The sequence below is a fragment of the Dicentrarchus labrax genome, unplaced genomic scaffold (genome assembly GCF_905237075.1).
Source record: "Dicentrarchus labrax unplaced genomic scaffold, dlabrax2021, whole genome shotgun sequence".
Classification (NCBI taxonomy): domain Eukaryota; kingdom Metazoa; phylum Chordata; class Actinopteri; family Moronidae; genus Dicentrarchus; species Dicentrarchus labrax.
In genome coordinates this window covers 18,168,716-18,186,604 of record NW_026136718.1, presented here as the reverse complement: position 1 = coordinate 18,186,604, position 17,889 = coordinate 18,168,716, and the positions used below count along the sequence as shown (strand labels likewise).

Below are 17,889 nucleotides of genomic sequence, written 5' to 3'. Positions count from 1 at the left end.
CATATTTTTTGTATTTGCTAATGTAGTTGCTTCACTTTATGTTAATTTTGCTTGCCGAATTGTTAATTGTAACTTTTATTTGAACTGCATGATAGAACAGCATGGGGCATGTTTTTTCCTGATCACATTGACTTGTAAGAGACCAAAGGATTATTCCAGAAAATAATATAATGTGCATTTAGTAATAATCATAATTGCTTTTTGGAGCAGGTCTTAGTAAAATAACTAAAAACGTATGGAAAACAATGTTATGTATTCAGTTATATCTTTGTATTGTGATATTAGATTTGAATTTGATGCAGGGACTGGAGGTGAATTTGTCTTGCCATTTAATATTTTCTAAACTAGACTTTGATCACTCACTATAAAGATAGATCATGATAGCTCTACTTAAGAGATTTTCTACACAAATATAGGCTTACTTTTCTCAGTCAATGATTTGTAATACGGTAAAAAAAATAAGCTCTGTCTTTACATTTTAACCAAACAGTATGGTTTGAGGATTCTGTGTTGCAAGTAACCTATGTTGTTGTTCTTAGTTGTAATCACTGTTGTCAAGGTAATGGCTGCTAATGAGTGGTGGTGTATTCAAAGCATGATTTGTTCCACTTGTATTATGCAAACTACCAAAGTCAGGAGGTAAATGTTAACTCTTCACATACAGACAATCATAGTATAATTGAGTGATTGAACCTGTAGTGTAACATCAGATGCAATAAAGTAGCCTAACCTATTGTTATTTATGGAAATTAAACCTTGTAGCATCTTCATATTATTGCTGTTGCATCTGTTTGTTTAAACACTTTCATTCAATTTGGTTTGAAGGAACAGTGGGTCCATATCTGTTTTATTCTGTATGTTGCCAGAGCAGATATTTGTTTTTTGACAGAAAAGGGAACAGAACATACAGAGGAAAGGCCAGCTACCTGTGTATCTGTCAACATGCACTGATTACATCTGGTTTATCAGTAACTTTTTATACTCTTTCGCAAACAAACATGAAGTGATTGGCTGTTTGAAGGAAGGTGGGATGGCAGTGGTAGAGGTGTCATGGCATTTCTGATGGTGGTTTGTTTGTGTGGGTTTCTCAGTGTGTATGGTTTGTTGTAATGTGGTCTCCTGACTATAGTGAAATTAAATTGTTCTCTTATTCAACCATAGTTGCAGCTCTTTTGCACTATGATAGCTGAGGCAAACATATTGCTTTTCTCTTGTAAAAGTCACTGAAAGTTCACTGAGCTGGATCTTTTTTCATCCTCTTTCTCCTCAGAGCCTGAATATAGGTAAGCTTCCTGCCTTTGTTGCCATTCTGAATAACTTTTAGTTTACGCTTGTATAGCAGTCAGGGTAGTGCAGAATTTGAACACATTTGAATCAGTTTAGTTTGTTTGCTCATATTCATTGTTTACTGTGTAACTTCTGTAACATTTTGTTGGACAGACAACACTGTCAAAACTGATTATGGGATGAAACAAATCATAATGACTTGCTTTATTAAATTTAAGCAATTGACAAGAACCTAATGATCCTTTCCTTGTCTGCGTAGGTGGTATTATTTAGTCAATAGATTAACTTTCTTTTTGCGTAACTGATGACCCTGACTATTGGCTTATTTCACAATCAATGCAGACATTGCTCACATCTGTGTGTATTTGCAGACACATGTTTTTGACCACCAAGACTTCTTGGCATTTTTATTTTGCATTTAATGTCACTTTTCTCTTTTTTATTTTCCAAAACTGAATAACCTCTGTGGCTATGGTGGATGATTCAAGACATGATAATACCTTTAATACCTTGCATTTGTTTCCACCTGTGTGTATAATTCGACCACCATAAAAAGAAGAAAACATTGGGAATCCTGACTGCTGCTGCATACTTTTTGTTACCTTTGTGTAATAATTCACTGAAAAATAGTGAATTAGAAAACAGGGAGTGAGGAAAAGGCATGAGGGAGGGTGCGAGCGAGGAGAAAAAAGGATCATGCTGAGATGGCTGATTGCTCTCTGGGGGGCAGATGGGAGGGAAGTTGGGAAGAGAATTCAGACAGATGGGATAGGGTGGATGTTTTCAGACATGAAGTCCCTCATGAGTGTAGCTGCATTGTTGCCTCTGTTAAGTTATTGTCTATTGCCAGGACAAATGGAATTACACACTCACTCACACACGCATAGACTCACACAAAATGCTCTTTAGCTACTTGAATACTTGAATGAGACTCATGCTGCTATTTACTCACATTCACAACCGTTTTTTTTAAGAATATATATATATATATATATATATATATATATATATTACACATTCCATTAGATATTAGGCTAAACATTTGAGCTTACACATTAATAAAATTCCTTTAATGACACTGGTTATGGCAGATGCTTTTTACAAATGAGTGCAATACATCAACAGATAAAATACAAAATACACTGAGACCTATTTATTTTATTTTAAGGAATGCCTGCTTATTCTTCAAATGTTTTCTCACCTCATTAACATAAAAAGAGCAAGTGGACATTCTTTACAAATTCAAATATTTATTATGTAGAGAGAGAGAAAAAGAGTGTTGACTTTGCTTTGAGTGATTCTATTTATAGGATAACCTTAGTATATTTATTTTGTTGTTGTCTCAGTTTATACATTGACAGCATTGTACAGTTTGAGACGTTTGAAACGTTACTGCTAACCTAGCCTAGCCTGTACACTGACACGGGCTATTCATACAGAATCTCCTCTAAGAGTGTGGGGTGTATGCGTATGTGTGTGTATGTGTGTGTGTGTATGTGTGTGTGTGTGTGCACGCGTTTGTCTGAGAGTAGGGTGGTTCAGGCAGATGTGTTTTGGCTAATACAGTCTGAGAGCAGCCGGGCAGGGCAGGGCTAATAGACCCAATGACATCATCCAGGGAGAGAGAGAGAGAGAGAGAGAGAGAGAGAGAGAGAGAGAGAGAGAGAGAGAGAGACTGCGAGCATAGAGTGAGCATGCCTAAGGCAGTGAAAGGAAGCAGGCCAGCTCAGACACAGAGGAGAGTGGCATGAGAGTGGGACAGTGTGTGTGCGTGTGTGTGAACGGGAGAGGACCAGACAGCGTTCAGTTGACAAGGATATAGGACTCCACCTGGAAGATTTTCTCTCTAGTTTTCTCCCCGGCTTCCATTACACCTCTCCCCCCTCCCCTTTCCCCTTTCCCCTTTCCCCTCCTCATCCTCTGGCAGTTATCCCCCCCATCACAGCTCCTGCTTCAGGCGACTCCTCCGGGCATGCTCCTTAAGCCAAAGTATGGCCGCTTTCGCAACGAGTCTGTGACCTCCTCTGACGACCTGATGCAGAGCTTAGCCATGAGCGGCAAAGTTGTGGCCACACCGGTGGTCCCCTCCTCCACCCCGAGCCTTCCTCTGCCTCCCCTGCCTCCTCTGGATCCCAGTGCCAGATCATCCTCCTCTGCTGGGGCTGCAGCCCTGGCCGACTCCCCTTGCCTGGATGGGGATCAAGATGCCACCACTACCTTCTGCATGCTCATCCCTAAGATGCCCCAGTGGAAGTTCTCTAACTCCCTACTCAGCCGGAGCCCGTCCAACTCCAGCTCCAGCTCTAGCTCTAGCAAGGACTCAGGCAAAACAGCAGCAGCCCCTTCCCAGGCCTCTATCTCCCATTCTTCATCATCACACCGGTCCAGTGGTGCGACCTCAGCCAGTGGCCCAGTGGCCAGTCTTGCAGCAGTGCTTAACTCCTGTGACCCTGTTTGTGTCACCCCCTGTTCCTTGCAGGCCATTCGAGGGCAGAGAGCAGTTGCAGCTGCAAACTCTGCCAGTCCAGGGTGCCACGGGTTTGGGGCCACAGAGGCAATGGCGAGCCCTGGGGTTTCCAGCAGCTCTAGGTCAGGACTGAACCGCAGGACAAGGGTGGAAGGCATGTGGCCAGGGGGAGAGGACTTCACCCAGAAAGGTAGCTTCATCCACAAACCCTCTCAAGGCTGGCTGCACCCTGACAAGAAGATTGCAGGACCAGGGGCCTCTTACATTGTCAGGGTGAGTCAGTGGGCACCTTTTTTTAAAAATGCATCTATTGTGAAGAAACACCCACTTAAACATCCACCCAATTCAGTGTTTGAATGTGTGTACAGCAAAATGAAATAACTTTTCTTTTTAGTGGTGCTCACATATAAATTAACTGCTCACAGGAATCAGTGAACCACGTAATATTAATGACCCTGTTTAAAGGTTGCTTTATCTGAGTGGGAAACAAAAGGACACCACAGTGCCAGGCAGTTTGTTATGCAGCTCATGTGGCGAGGGCAGGGGAATACATAATTTAATCCAGATAGATGGCTTGGTGTGGCTGGTAGGGAGACTGCGTCAGGATAGCACACTGGGTGGAGAAAGATAAACCATGAAATTGCGTACGCAGACTGTAGTCAGGATCATTATGTTGTTGCATTGTTTACTTTAGGTTGTATGCGTCATATACTATTACTATATAACCATATTTATAGCGCATGTAACCTATGGTTGTCTGTGAGCTCCCACTGTGTGCTTGTGGGAGTGGTGTTCTTTGTGTGGTTTCAGGATTGTTTACATTCATATGTGCAAAGACTTTATCCATAAAATGTGATTTACAGTCCCCCAGCATAGTGAACCTAGCCTGTATTAAAGCTAGTAACATTATAGTATGCTTGAATGACAAATAGTAAACAAACTCTTTATTAAAAATAAGATTAGGCTAAATAGAAAGAGGGTGATTGCTTGTCTCACCAGAGAGATACGAGTGATAAATAAAAAAGGCAATTTTGTCTCATGAAGAGATATCTTTATCAGTGTGTTTACAAAGGGTTACCATCCTGAGCAGACTGCTTGACGTCAGTGTCAATGATCTCCTCAGTGGTCCCCCATGCCTGTTCACCTCCACCCCTCTTGCACTGCTCTTCCCCCTCTTCTCCTCAAACTAATGACATGGCTCTTGATTAGCCCAGTCTGGGCCCCAAGCACACTTTCTAATGGCATTATACAGGCACCATTCATTCCTATATTCAATTACATTTAATCACAGTCATTTGCATCATGTGATGTGGAAGAGGACGGTTGGATCAGTATGGGAGGGGTCTCCTAGATTCATAACATGTGCTGCTCTAATATGTGATTGATATCTCAGTTAATTATCAGGCCATGCTTTTACATCTGAAGGTATACTGCAATCATTTTAGATAACCTGTGTAAGCTAATGCTTGAAATGCATTTCACGGCAGTGAAAGCAGTACTATACGTGCAGTTCGGTGGTAAATCTATGCAGGGAGGAGTACTTGCTGCATGTATTAGTGTCAAAGTGACAGTAGATTTCTGCTGCGCTGTGCCATTTTTAATCAGCATAGCTACCATAGCCCATAGCTCACTCTCCCTCTATTTCTGTTTCAGTGCCTCCCCCCCCCCTCTCCCTTTCCCTCTCTCTCACTCACACACAGTCACACCTCTGCTGAGAGAGACACAAAATGTTTCTTAGTATTTGTTACCTTCTTTACATTTTCTCTTTGTCAGGCTGTGTCTGGCCTGCATCTGCCATCTCTGACAGCCAGGACACTGCAGCAACCATCAAACAAAGCACTGCAGCTGCCAAAGCAGCTATCTTTTAGAGAGCTATATTAAAACCAGACTGCTATCATTTTGTGCTGTCCCCTTACAAGCTGGTGCACAGTATTCCCCTCTTTAATTAATTAATATCTGTAATGTATTTTTTTGTTACTGTTGGTGCAGTTTCCTGAAAAGTCCTTCCATGGTGATGTGAGTACATTTTGTGGTCTAAACTCTGCTTTGAAAAGTGTACAAAAGTTAGAGATGAGAAGGAACTTTTGTTGTCCACAACTTGAAAAATGTACTACTTTCGCCTACTTTGCACTGAATGTAATCATTCACTATCTACATGATCCAGATACTGTTTGGTAACATCCAGTTGTCGTCAGTATCTGTCCGTCATCTGTCCATCCCTCCTTACACAACAAAAGATATTCTTGATCTTGCCTTGCCTTAGTGGTAAAATGAGAAGATATTAGATGATGAACTAGACTAAGGACATTTTTTACATTGATAAACTATGAAACAGCTATGATCTCAAAGCTACGATGCAACAAAGTTTGAGCGTTGCGGCCGGGGTTATTCAATTTCTAAGGAATGCTTCTTGGAAAGTCAGTGTCCCTGAAGTCCTAGGAACAGTCTGTGTTGGAGAGTTGGCCAGAAGGATAGGAGTGCAGATAGGGTGATAGAAGAGGGGATGCGTTGTATCAGCAGATGAGTGTGTGACAATGGAGGCATTGGCAGATAGCGGGGAAGAAAAAAGAGAGACAATTTTCCTGATGGAAGACTTCCCCTCGTCTCCAAATCTGGTTAGAAAGCTCATTAAGCTCTCAGGCTCAAAGGTTACTCTCTCTCTCTCTCTCTCTCTCTCTCTCTCTCTCTCTCTCTCTCTCTCTCTCTCTCCCTCCCTCCCTCCCTTTCTCTCTCTCTCTCTCTCTCTCTCTCTCCCTCCCTCCCTCCCTCTCTCTCTCTCTCTCTCTCTCTCTCTCGCATTTGTTTGCACGGCTGCCATGCTGTTTGTCTGCTGTCTGTTGCAGTCACTAACAATCCTGGAAACTGTACTAAATTTGACATTGACTGATACAAAGTGCTGTAGGAGAGGGAGAGGATGCAAGAGTTCATGAATTACACAAGCTCATATATTGCTTAAGAGTTTCACTAGAAGAGAGTCACTAATGCTACAGTCGGTGGTCACAGTGTGACTCCTTTTACTTATATGGGTTTATTTATTGGTTTATTTAAATGAATGCTGTTAATGTACCATAGTGGGAAGGTCAGTTTTCATCAGTTGCTCCTGGAAAGATGTTCATTATATGGATGTACTGCACAGGTATTTACAGAAATGTGATGTCATAGATTTCACTCACCACTTCATATTTTCACGTAAACCTCACAGTTATGCAAATAAGTACCGGGCATCCTCCCATACACTTATTGTATACACAAACACACTCAAGCCCTTACCATCCCCTGGAGGCCTAAGGCGCTGCAGTTTGTCCATGATTTGGAGCTCTTAGTGCTGCTAATCTAGTCAAGGTGCCATTAGCACCTCAACCTGACAGCCATTAAGACGCTGCTCAGCTGGCTGCTACCCACTGGAGAACACTTTAATGGCCTTTATGTGGATTTGAGTTAGATTATGATGCATTGTTGGACATTGTCATGCTGAACAATAGAGGATTACACATTACTGTATACTCTACTATACTCTGGAAATGTTCTTTTTAGATGATTGCAATGACCCTGACATACTAAAATGCCAAATGTAACATTTGCTATGCATAATTATCATTGACATTTAAAACATTATTATCATTATTGTTATTATTATTATGTAAGTTAATGTCCTCCAGAAGCTGGTCACTTTTATTATTGTAGCATTTATTTTTTAATCCTACATCCCACTGCTATTACAACACTTCATGTGACAAGTTCATATTAGGGGCATCTAATCATGACCAAAACTGTCCACATCCACATTTAAAAATTTGTTTTAATTTTACTGTTTGGGTTGACTCTTTTTGCAGTACATGGGCTGCATTGAAGTACTGAAGTCAATGCGCTCCCTGGACTTCAACACGCGGACTCAGGTGACAAGGTAAGCTGGTAACCATCTCTAGTGGTAGTGGTGGTGAGTCAGGAGAATTTGATTCAAGATGTATAGGATTAACTGAAGAATCAATCACGATGAAATCAAATTAGCAGTGGTGTGTCAATTGTGGGCTATTACTTAGAGTACGAGTGGTTAGATTTTCTAAAGAAGATAAAGGAATATGGTTTAGGGAAATGTAGAGACACATTCTTGTTTCATTGACAGCAACACAATTTTGAAATTATAGTTCATTTCTCCAAACAAGGCTCAAAAAATGTGAATCAAAACTAAAGTCACAAGGTTTTGCACAATGGCAGCATTAAAGTGCTGTGTGTCCCAGTTAAGAGACAAACAAAACTACTGTACACGTGCTCAGTAGAATCACAGGTCATGATATGTTTATGTATGAAACTATACCTCAGGGTCTTAGTACGTCCGTGTCGGTGTGTTTTTATACCCTACATGTGATGTTATTGTTATAAATGCAGGGTTCTTTGCAATCCTCGGCCTCATGGGGGAAGTGCACTCTCCCCACTCCCTCCTTGTCTCTCACCCTCCTCTCTCTCCTCCACAATCGATGGGCAGTAATCGGAGCCCACCGTGCATCCAAGGCTTAAGTGCAGGGGGAGGCAGCAGCAGAGATGGAGTGATAGAGAGGCAGATCTATTATTGATGATGTTTGCTAATGACTGTGGAAAGCTGCAGTGGTCCCCATGAACGCACCCTGCTGGATAATGTCTGCGGTTGTAACTTGTTGGGGGGGGGGGTTCAAAACAAAACAGCAAAACAAAACATTAGCAAAGGGAGAAACTATACAGAGCATGAGCTGACTACATCAGGTTATCTTGTAGTAGTAGTGCGTTGATGATGTTTTGTTGACTATATAGTCACTTTTCAGTGTGCTTGCCCTTAGTTGAATCCAAATTTTCCACTGATGCTAACGACACAGGGGTTTTTGATTTCTTGAGGAATATGGGACGGGCCATCTGTCCCATAAGGCCAAAAATCTATGACAATTAATCTAAGCAACTTTACAGGATATTTCTCTGTATGTTAATTGTTGCTGGATGGATTTCAAAAGCAGCATACTAAAGTCAGAGCCTTTATTATGCATCCATAGCTGGCCTTTTTTTCAGCTTGCTGACTTGTACACAACTCAATTTAGTCCTGGAAAACCACAACAAAACATCCAGTGCTTGTCAGAATTTCAAAAATGTACTTCAGCTCCTAGATTTGAAGAAGGCTCATTCTCCTAACAGTACTCCCTGTGTCACGGTGTTAAACAGCAACACCAGTGATAATGAGGCCCAGCATTTTATTGCAGGAAAGATACCAAGGCTGCAGACAAAAACAACAACAACAGCCCATCTATCTTCCTCCTCCTCCTCCTCCTCCTCCCTCTGCCCTCTCATCAGCATGAGTCATTCAAACATTGTGGTGTTTTTTCAAAAATCCCTGAGAAGACCTTTACTCGAGATGGGGCCCGGGACGCTGCTTTTTAAATATTTACGAGCCACTTGATAGGGGCAGCTGGGTTCTTGACTGCTGTCCCCGCTGTCCCCTGGCAGTGAGAGCGCGAGCTGCAACCTGAAATCCACATTATGCCTCACTCCCGCCATCAGACACACAGGGGACAGAAGCTTTAAACGCCCATTAGGCAGCTGTTCCCAGGAGTTATGGCAGCTTTACTGCAAAGTGGTAACAAATCTGCAGAGAGAATTGCCTTATAGAAAATAAATGTGAATAATGATGCCCTAAAGAACCAGCAGAAGATGTGGAACTGCACAGACCCATGACACGTTGTTTTGGCTCAAAATATAGTGTTTCTTCCTCCCTAATTCAGCAGGGAGTTAAATATGAGTTTGATAAACAAAACCGCTGATGACTGAGTGTATTCTTTGTAAAGTCCTTGAACATCAGTGGCAAGAAACTAGATTAGTACTTGTGAACAGACCTGCTGAAAACCTTTTCTTGACCTGTGAACTGTGTCGGGTCTGTGACCTATGACTTCAGCCTGAGGGAGGGAACATAAAGCTTCTGTTCATGTTTAACCTCCGTTTTTTCCATCATGGTGATTCAGCAGTCTTTTCTAACCTTGAACAACAGTTTAACATTTCAAACTTTTAATCTCAGTTATACATCCTAAATTGTTGTCACTGGACCGGTAACGATTCCCTCCAGACATGTAAAGACATACTCTGGTTGGAACAGAAAGTTCTTAAAATAGCATCCACTCCCTCTGCTTCATTCAATTCCAGAATCTATGAATACGCTAATTTTGTTAATTTTTAAGTGTCAGATTTTCCTGCTGGACACAAGATGTCTCCTACCTCCCTGTAAAGTTAATTTTCAGTGTACAGTATGTGCACTGGTGGCTTCAAGTTTCTGCATCACACTCATATAAGTTACATACTGGAACAGGACTGACTCACACACTATTTGTGATGTAACAATTCAGGCTTGTAGGCCCCGCCCCTTAAAATCTGATTTTCAATGAGCACAGAGAAACTTTCCACTTTCAGCAGATGAATGTGGAAACATGCTTCTAGTGTCAGACTCTGCACATACATCATCCTGCACATTGAAGATCAAACATCCAACTTTAGGAACAAGAAGAAAAATATATTTTTGAGTGTAGGGGTACTTTAATATTTGGGTGCACAGTAAACAGGAATCCACATAATTTTTAGATATTGAATGTGTCCTTGTAGCCATTTCAAACAGTGGCCAGTGTGTCAAGTCAAGTTTATTTATAGCCCAGAATCACAAATCGCAATTGCTTCAAGGGGCTTTACAATCTTTAAAGAATACAACATCCTCTAAGACCCTTCATTTGGTTAAGAAACACCCCACCCCACCCCCCAAAAAAAAACAGGGACAAAAGGAAGAAACCTCAAGAAGAGAACCACAAAGGGAGCCGTCTCCCAAGATGGACAGACATGCAATAGTGTACTGAATAGTTTCAGCAAAAAATCATTATACAAATTATTAGGACAAAATAGAGATATACACGAAGAGTTCGGATCCAGGAGGATGTTGAGCAGGTAGGACCTGAGCCACACTACCTCCTCTCCAGCATGGAGATCTGGAAAGAAGACAGGCCACACAAACACAGAAGTAGCAGCAAAGCATTTACACAAATAGGAGCGACAGATGACAGTGTCCACTATAGTCTGACCTTTGACCTTTCTTCATGCCCCTAATTAGGGAAGCCATCAACAGGCTGTGTGAAGCAGTGCCAGGCGGAAGGGGAGCTTGGAGGAAGAAGGTTAATACAAACTTTAATCTTACTGTGCATGTCTCAATGTACTGTTGTTACTAAATACTAAACTGGAGAACTATATTTACCACACAGATGAGCACAGAGGTTGTGTCAGTGTGACACTCACTTTGGTACACATGACGTCTCGTGGAATGCACTCTGAATATTTTGTCTCTCATATCAAATACAGTAAATACAGGATAACATTTCTGTTTCTGGATATATGTGATTATAAGTATTATATATATATGTAATTTCCACTGTATTTTTTTCTTTCCATTTCCATATAGGCCCTGAACAAAGCTCTCCACTCCATTATGGGGAACAGTAACTTGCGATTTGCAGGCATGAGTATTGCAGTCAATATTTCCATAGATGGCCTTGGTCTGCTTATCCCTACCACACGACAGGTATGATGCTAAACCACCATAAATTCATCTGTACAAGGATTAAACTGATATATTTTACCAAATAGTATTTCATTAAATGTTATTATCAACTGATATAAAGAAGGTTCCTCCCTCAAACAAATTAAACAGTATTCAAAATGTGATGAACTATCATTTTCTTTATGAAATATTTATTCAAATATAATAATGAATATAATAATTTCTCCTCTTGCAATCAATCCCTAATTTTTCTGATAATCTCATTTGGTGTGGTGATCCACAGTGGTTTAAATGATATTCAGAAGTATTTCCGCCTTCTTGTAAAGACAAATGCGGGAAAACATAATTACACTGAACTTTAACCGCTCTCCACTTTAGTCAACGTGTACTGATATCACTTCAAAGCCTGTATCTTTTAAACCCTGCTCTGTACGTCAGAGTTCTTTTGTATTTTGGCATCTCTAGTCTTCGTGTCCATTTGTGTTTATATCTACATGAATCAATGATGAAAGTAGAATATTGGCAAACCTCGGAGTGTTTCATCCTCTTGTCTCTTTCAGGTGATAGCACACCATCCCATGCAGTCTATCTCATTTGCCTCTGGGGGAGACACAGTGAGTGCAGTGTTTGTTTAACTCTCCCCCTCTCCTTTATGTTGTTGTTGGAATGGACATTTTGGCAGACTGCACATATCTGACTGGACTCCATTTTACTGGTTTCCAATCTCATGACCAAATAATCAATGAGAGCTTTAATTTAGTTATATAGGTCTAATTTATGTGGTCTAATTGAATTTTTCCTTCTGTCTGCTGCAGGACACGCCTGATTATGTTGCGTATGTAGCCAAAGACCCAGTGAATCAGAGAGGTATGTCCTGAAAAGCTTCTCCTTCAGGTTCACTGCCTGGTTTATATACTGGATTGTATCTTAAACATTTTAGGCTACATTATAGCCCATCGATCTTTTGAAAACAAAATTATTTGTTCTTTATTTTTTAAAAGTAGACCTTACAATGACATCTATTTATAGCAGGATATCAGCCCCATTAAAAAGAAAGAAATATCTAAAGCACCATAGTGTTTTGGAAAGAAATGCTTAAAAGAGTGGCATTAATACTGAGCCATGATGTTAGTTTTAAAAGTATGTGGCAGGTGGTAAAAAATAAATGTCTTCTTTTTCTTGTCTCCTTCAGCATGTCACATCCTGGAGTGCTCAGATGGTTTAGCCCAGGGTGTCATCAGCACCATCGGCCAAGCCTTCGAGCTGCAGTTCAAACAGTATCTACATAGTCCTCCCAAAACCATGGCGTCTATGGAGAGGTAACATGTCAAATTGTGTTCTATGAAAAGATGAATACCCTTTTAAGAGTTTTTGTTACTGAGCTCCAAATCTGTGGCATCTGTGGAGCGGGTGCTAAGAAATAACTTGATAAAGTGTCTCCCTATCACAAAATTCTGAAAAATACTATAATGCTGCTAATATAAATTAGTGAATGTAAACATCAATACAACTTTTGTATACATTAAAGCTTTAAACTTGTTGACACTTCCAACAAATGTAAATGAAAACTCGATTGTTATTTTAGGGAGACTGACACTCAGAGGAAGTGAAGGTGATTATTGTTTACTTATCAATCATACTTACGTTGACATAAATACAGACATCCTGCATAAAAGAGCTTAGTTGCCTTTTCCACCACAAAAACCTGATCCACTGTACAACTCTCAGATTTCTTTGTTATTTATTACAAGGAGATGTGATAGTTTGTTCTTGTATTACCTCAGAATCCATCTTATAATATTGATCCTCACAGATCTTCTCACCCATAAATCTCTAGCAGATTCATATAGATCACTTTCGGATGTGGATATGTCATCTGATCGGACTGAATAAATTTGAGAACATTATCATTATGATCACTATTAAAAGTGATAAAAAAAACAACAACATCATTGTTGTCTAGATTGTAGAAGTTTTCACTTTATTTATTCAGACATTTAGCTCTAGGTGTTGGACCTGAATAAAATATATCTTTTCACTTATGCACGTAAGGTATGTCCTTCTTCAGGTCTGTGAGGACAGAAGAGCCGATGTGGGGGGAAGATGAGGACTTCGCTGAGCATGATTACTACAACAGCATCCCGGGGAAGGAGCCTCCTGTTGGGGGAGTTGTGGACTCCAGGCTCAGGCCCAGTGGAGCCCTGCTGGGCCACATTCACACCCAACCACAGAGCAAGACAGCAGCACAGGTGAATCTCCAGCCATGATTTCAGAAAGGTCAGATTCTAGATGATTCTGGTGTGCTGTGCGGCATAGTTCTTTTCCTTTACACTAATCACCACTGACTTTGCCAACACTGCCAAACATGTAAGCGTGAGATGCAACCTCACCATCTGATGTTATCACGGATGTAATCGAAGCTACATCTGCTCATCATCAAGAAATGCATGATTAACCTTTATCAGACAATGACAGCCAGACTCAAGCTAAACACTTTGATACCTCACTCATAAACTGGTGATTGATATGTTTTCCTGCTTCTTCCCTGTATTGTTTACATGGAATTAAACAGTAGGAGCACGGAAATATACTCCAGAACTCTCTTCCTGATGTGCCTGCACTAAATTGCCAAAGATAGATATGATTAGATAAAGAGCCTTGGCCCCTCCGGGTGAGAGAAATCATCGCTCTCTCTCTCTCTGCAGCTTGTTCAAAATATGGTGACATACTGTAGCTAATGTTTCAAATAGAGTGCTTCAAAACTACATTATGTAGGGACAAGACATGAGGGAGATGTCAATTCAGGTATGGAGACACAAATGTATTTAGGATGTGTTCTTCTGGTGTGTATGTGGGTTTGCAGATGGGCTCTCCAGCAAGGAGGGAGCAAGCGTCTTATCCCCCTGGTCAGCTGTGCTATGAACTTCACTGGGACACTGAGACGACCAGCAGCTCAGGTGAGACACCCTGTGGTGGTACGTAGGTATAACATCTAGGGGGAAAAAACATGCTCACCAGCTTTTAGTTGATACAAGCTTTGTCATTTAGTATGCTTAAGAGAATAAACTGAAGGTTTTTGGGTGGTTTGTGGTTTGTTTATCGTTTGGTGACCTATTGAGGTAGTCAGGTCATCACTGAATTCTGTGCCCTTACTTACTTTCTGGCACAAACAGCGTTTGGACCCCTTTCAAGATCATTATTCATTATTATTCATATGATTCAAGTTGTGATTTCAACCACTAGAGGGGGCCATAAGAACCTAAATTTGTTAATGACACACACACAAAGATATCCGTATGTCCAGACGGGAGTCTGAAATGTTCTAAGAGCACATGTGTTTCTCAGGTCTGACATCAGATGGCTACCTGTGTGCTGATGGACAGCCACCAGGCAGCAGAGATTATGAGGAGCATCAGTACGTTAACACCCAGACTCTGGAAAACCTGGATTCACGGGGGCCCGAAGGACACAGAGGGGCCAGGGCACCCGACAGTCCCAAAAAGGACCTCTTTGACATGAGTAAGTCCAGAGAGTTGGTGTGACACATTATGACACAGCAAAGATGAACTCACTTCTTTTATTTGAAAAATACTGTAGTCACCACACTTGTAACTGTGAAACATCACATCCCTGTAGGGCCTTTCGAGGACGCCCTAAAGCTCCACGAGGCCTGTGGTGGAGCTGTTGTTTCCAGTATGTCTGCTGCAGCTGGAGGTGTCCGGGTTCTGGAGGACCAGTGGCCCAGCCCTCCACGCCGTCGAGCTCCAGTGGCCCCAAATGAGGAGCAGCTCCGCAGGGAGACGTGGTACCACAGCCGCATGAGCAGACGGGACGCAGAGAGACTACTGGTCCGAGATGGAGATTTCCTGGTCCGGGAGAGCACTACCAACCCAGGACAGTATGTGCTAACTGGCATGCACTGTGGCCTTCCCAAACACCTACTGCTGGTGGACCCAGAGGGGGTGGTGAGTAATGCAGCAAACAAGCAACAGCTTAGATATGTTTGCCAGTTGTCAAAGTTCATATTAGTCTCATATAAAAACCAACTGATCTGAACTGAAACCATCTTTTGTCCTCCACACAGGTCCGAACCAAAGACATGTTATTTGAGAGCATTAGCCACCTTATTTCATACCACCTGAAGAATGAGCTGCCTATTGTGGCAGCAGAGAGTGAGCTCCACCTCAAACAGGTGGTCAGGAGGAAACAGTGAGCCACTTGACCCTGCATGGGACGGTAAGTGTGCAGTATACTACGTATGTGTGGGATGTCTAAAATGATTGAATGATTAAAAAGTATATCAGGGAGGATGCAGTGGATGGTAAACCTTAATTTGCATTTTAAAATACCATATGTTAACAAGAGTTAGATTGGTGTAGGTCCCATCAAATGTGCATGTTTTAAAGAAAATATAACTGGTTGTTGTTCACCTTGTGTGGGTGAACTTTTTACACTTCTTTATGAACTATAGTGAATGTCAGCATTACATTTCTGCATGCAATAAACTGACAGATTATCTAGTGGCAGGCATCTGACTATTGTATCTAGAAGCCTAAATAATGACTGTATTGACCTGTAATCTGTGCCTTCTTTGTCTACTATACTTCACAGCTGAATTCCTGCACTCCCATGCAAAAACCACTGAAAAAAACAATATGGAAATCCTCTATCCCAGATGGATATTTATCTGGAATAAAAGATATCACTAATACTTTTTTTTCCATAAACAATTTTACTAAGGAGAGTGAGGCATCTGACATCCCTGTACTTTCTCTGCCTCCTGCCTACCAGGATCAACTAAACTATCTCTCATCTGTCACAAACTCCTCACCATGCAGATATTATAAGCTAACAAACCAACCAGAATCCACAGTTTGACTCATTTCAGAGCAGGATTGTCAACTGATGTCAATAATTAAAGCAACGACTGTTTGAAGAGGACCCAACTTCAGGAAATCAAATAAGGATTTGATGCACAGAGATGTAACGTCCGACAATGCCTGTAATAGTGAAGTGCTTCCAGTAGACCACGGCTTCCCGACCTGTCTGTCTACAGGCCGTCCACCGAACAATAATGGACATCGCCAGAACAAAACTGTCTTATTATCTGGTACAGATACTGTATTTAAAAATCAAAAGATGTCAGGTTATTCAGTAGCTCATTTCTGTTTAAATGGCAGAAATGAAAATACTGTGACTATAAAAGACAAGTGAAGAAATGTCTGTTTCATGGGAATGTAAAGACTGTTTTGTTTGTTGCTACATGTTGACAGGTCTGCAGTACCTGACTCTGATTTGGCACAATGGAAACACACTGGACATGATTCAGTGCTGGATTTATAAAACAGCCACACATTCTTCTGCCCTTTTTTTTTTTTGTTTCTCCATGATAATCAAGGTCTTGAAAAAATCATGCATTCATACTTTCTTCATATAGACAGCCAAGTGGACATATGTTACATTGTCTTGAAAATGGGTAGTTTGATCACATTTACCATTAATATCAGTCATTTGTCTTGTGTTTGTAAGGGCTGTTCATAATTTGTTAAAGACATACTGTTTGTGTTGTATAAGCCTGTGAACATTATTGGCCAGACTGTACTCAAATCAATACTATGTCCTCGGTTAAAACTACTCTGCATACAAACTCAGTATATCCACGCCTGTTTTTCCACAACTTCAGTGCCTTAATAACTACAGAGACAGGCATTTGTGTCAGAGTGTATATAATGTATAATGCATTTATGCTCCTAACGCGAAACATTAGTTTTCTTGCCATGCCAACAAATGACTGAACAAACTTCAGGATGATTAAGCTCTTATTCTTGTGAACAGTCACGTAAGCTGCTCTTGTTATACTTCTAATACTGTCTTAATGTGTCATGGCTGTCATTGTCTTTATGTGCGTCCCTCACAACAATCCCCTCAGTGAATCTTTTTGTTCTTAGTGGCAAGCCATAGATAGCACTAGTCTACAGTGATTGATGTTAAAGACAGGGGATTTTGACTTGAAATTAAATCCTTTATTTGTCCAAGTTCAGGGGAATACATCACTTTATAGATTGTCCTTATCCCACGTCTGAGTCTTTACATGTCAGTGACTTACTCATGTATTTCTGCTCCCTGGCTGCAGTTTTCTACCTAATTCTTTGAAATCTTGCTAGAGGTAAGTCATATGCTTTTTGCATTTGTCTCATTAGCAACATATCTTTAAACAGGCCCTCCCCTGTCCTTAGCTGTAGCCTCATGAATTCACAGAGAGATACGGTGAGCTACAAGGCGTTTGGTGAGGTCCAAATGATTAATGTAATTATTTCAGATCTCCTTTTTGCTTTCTCAGGAATTTCTTGGATCTTTTTTCTCTTTAATTGACTTTAATGCCGTTTGTCAATAAAACTATCTGGAAAAAAGGGTACAATTCAGATGGTATTTTGTCATTTGTGAGTCTAATGTAGCAGTACCACAGTTAAACCCAGCTGTCCAATTTTCCGTGCACACATGCTTCAGCCAAATTAAGACTTCAGATTTCCATCGACCAAAAATAGATGTGAGGGACAGTGTGGAAGCTGTGGTTGGTTCAATCTAC

At 41.0% G+C, this 17,889-nt stretch overlaps 1 protein-coding gene across 4 annotated transcripts; it reads left to right on the top strand.

The window, feature by feature from the left end:
- The first annotated feature begins 1,058 nt into the window (after positions 1-1,058).
- On the top strand, positions 1,059-17,725 carry shc2 (SHC (Src homology 2 domain containing) transforming protein 2). Of its 4 annotated transcripts, none has more exons than XM_051376769.1 (14): positions 1,059-1,283; positions 3,233-4,027; positions 7,588-7,658; positions 10,860-10,920; positions 11,205-11,324; positions 11,864-11,917; positions 12,119-12,170; positions 12,496-12,622; positions 13,372-13,552; positions 14,167-14,260; positions 14,649-14,822; positions 14,940-15,268; positions 15,388-15,539; positions 15,915-17,725. In XM_051376769.1, exons 2-13 carry the CDS (start codon positions 3,260-3,262, stop codon positions 15,514-15,516), a joined length of 2,160 nt encoding a protein of 719 aa, XP_051232729.1. In that variant the 5' UTR covers positions 1,059-1,283; positions 3,233-3,259; the 3' UTR covers positions 15,517-15,539; positions 15,915-17,725. The 4 variants fall into 4 exon arrangements, with proteins under 4 accessions (XP_051232729.1, XP_051232728.1, XP_051232730.1 ...); XM_051376768.1 differs by having other exon boundaries at positions 3,215-4,027; XM_051376770.1 differs by having other exon boundaries at positions 1,062-1,283; positions 3,767-4,027.
- Positions 17,726-17,889: the final 164 nt, after the last annotated feature.

Excerpts from the sequence above, each read along its gene's own strand:
- shc2 (XM_051376769.1), top strand. The coding sequence starts at position 3,260 with ATGCTCCTTAAGCCAAAGTATGGCCGCTTTCGCAACGAGTCTGTGACC. Across the intron at positions 11,325-11,863 it reads TTATCCCTACCACACGACAG|GTGATAGCACACCATCCCAT; the intron begins GTATGATGCTAA and ends TGTCTCTTTCAG. Across the intron at positions 13,553-14,166 it reads AGAGCAAGACAGCAGCACAG|ATGGGCTCTCCAGCAAGGAG; the intron begins GTGAATCTCCAG and ends GTGGGTTTGCAG.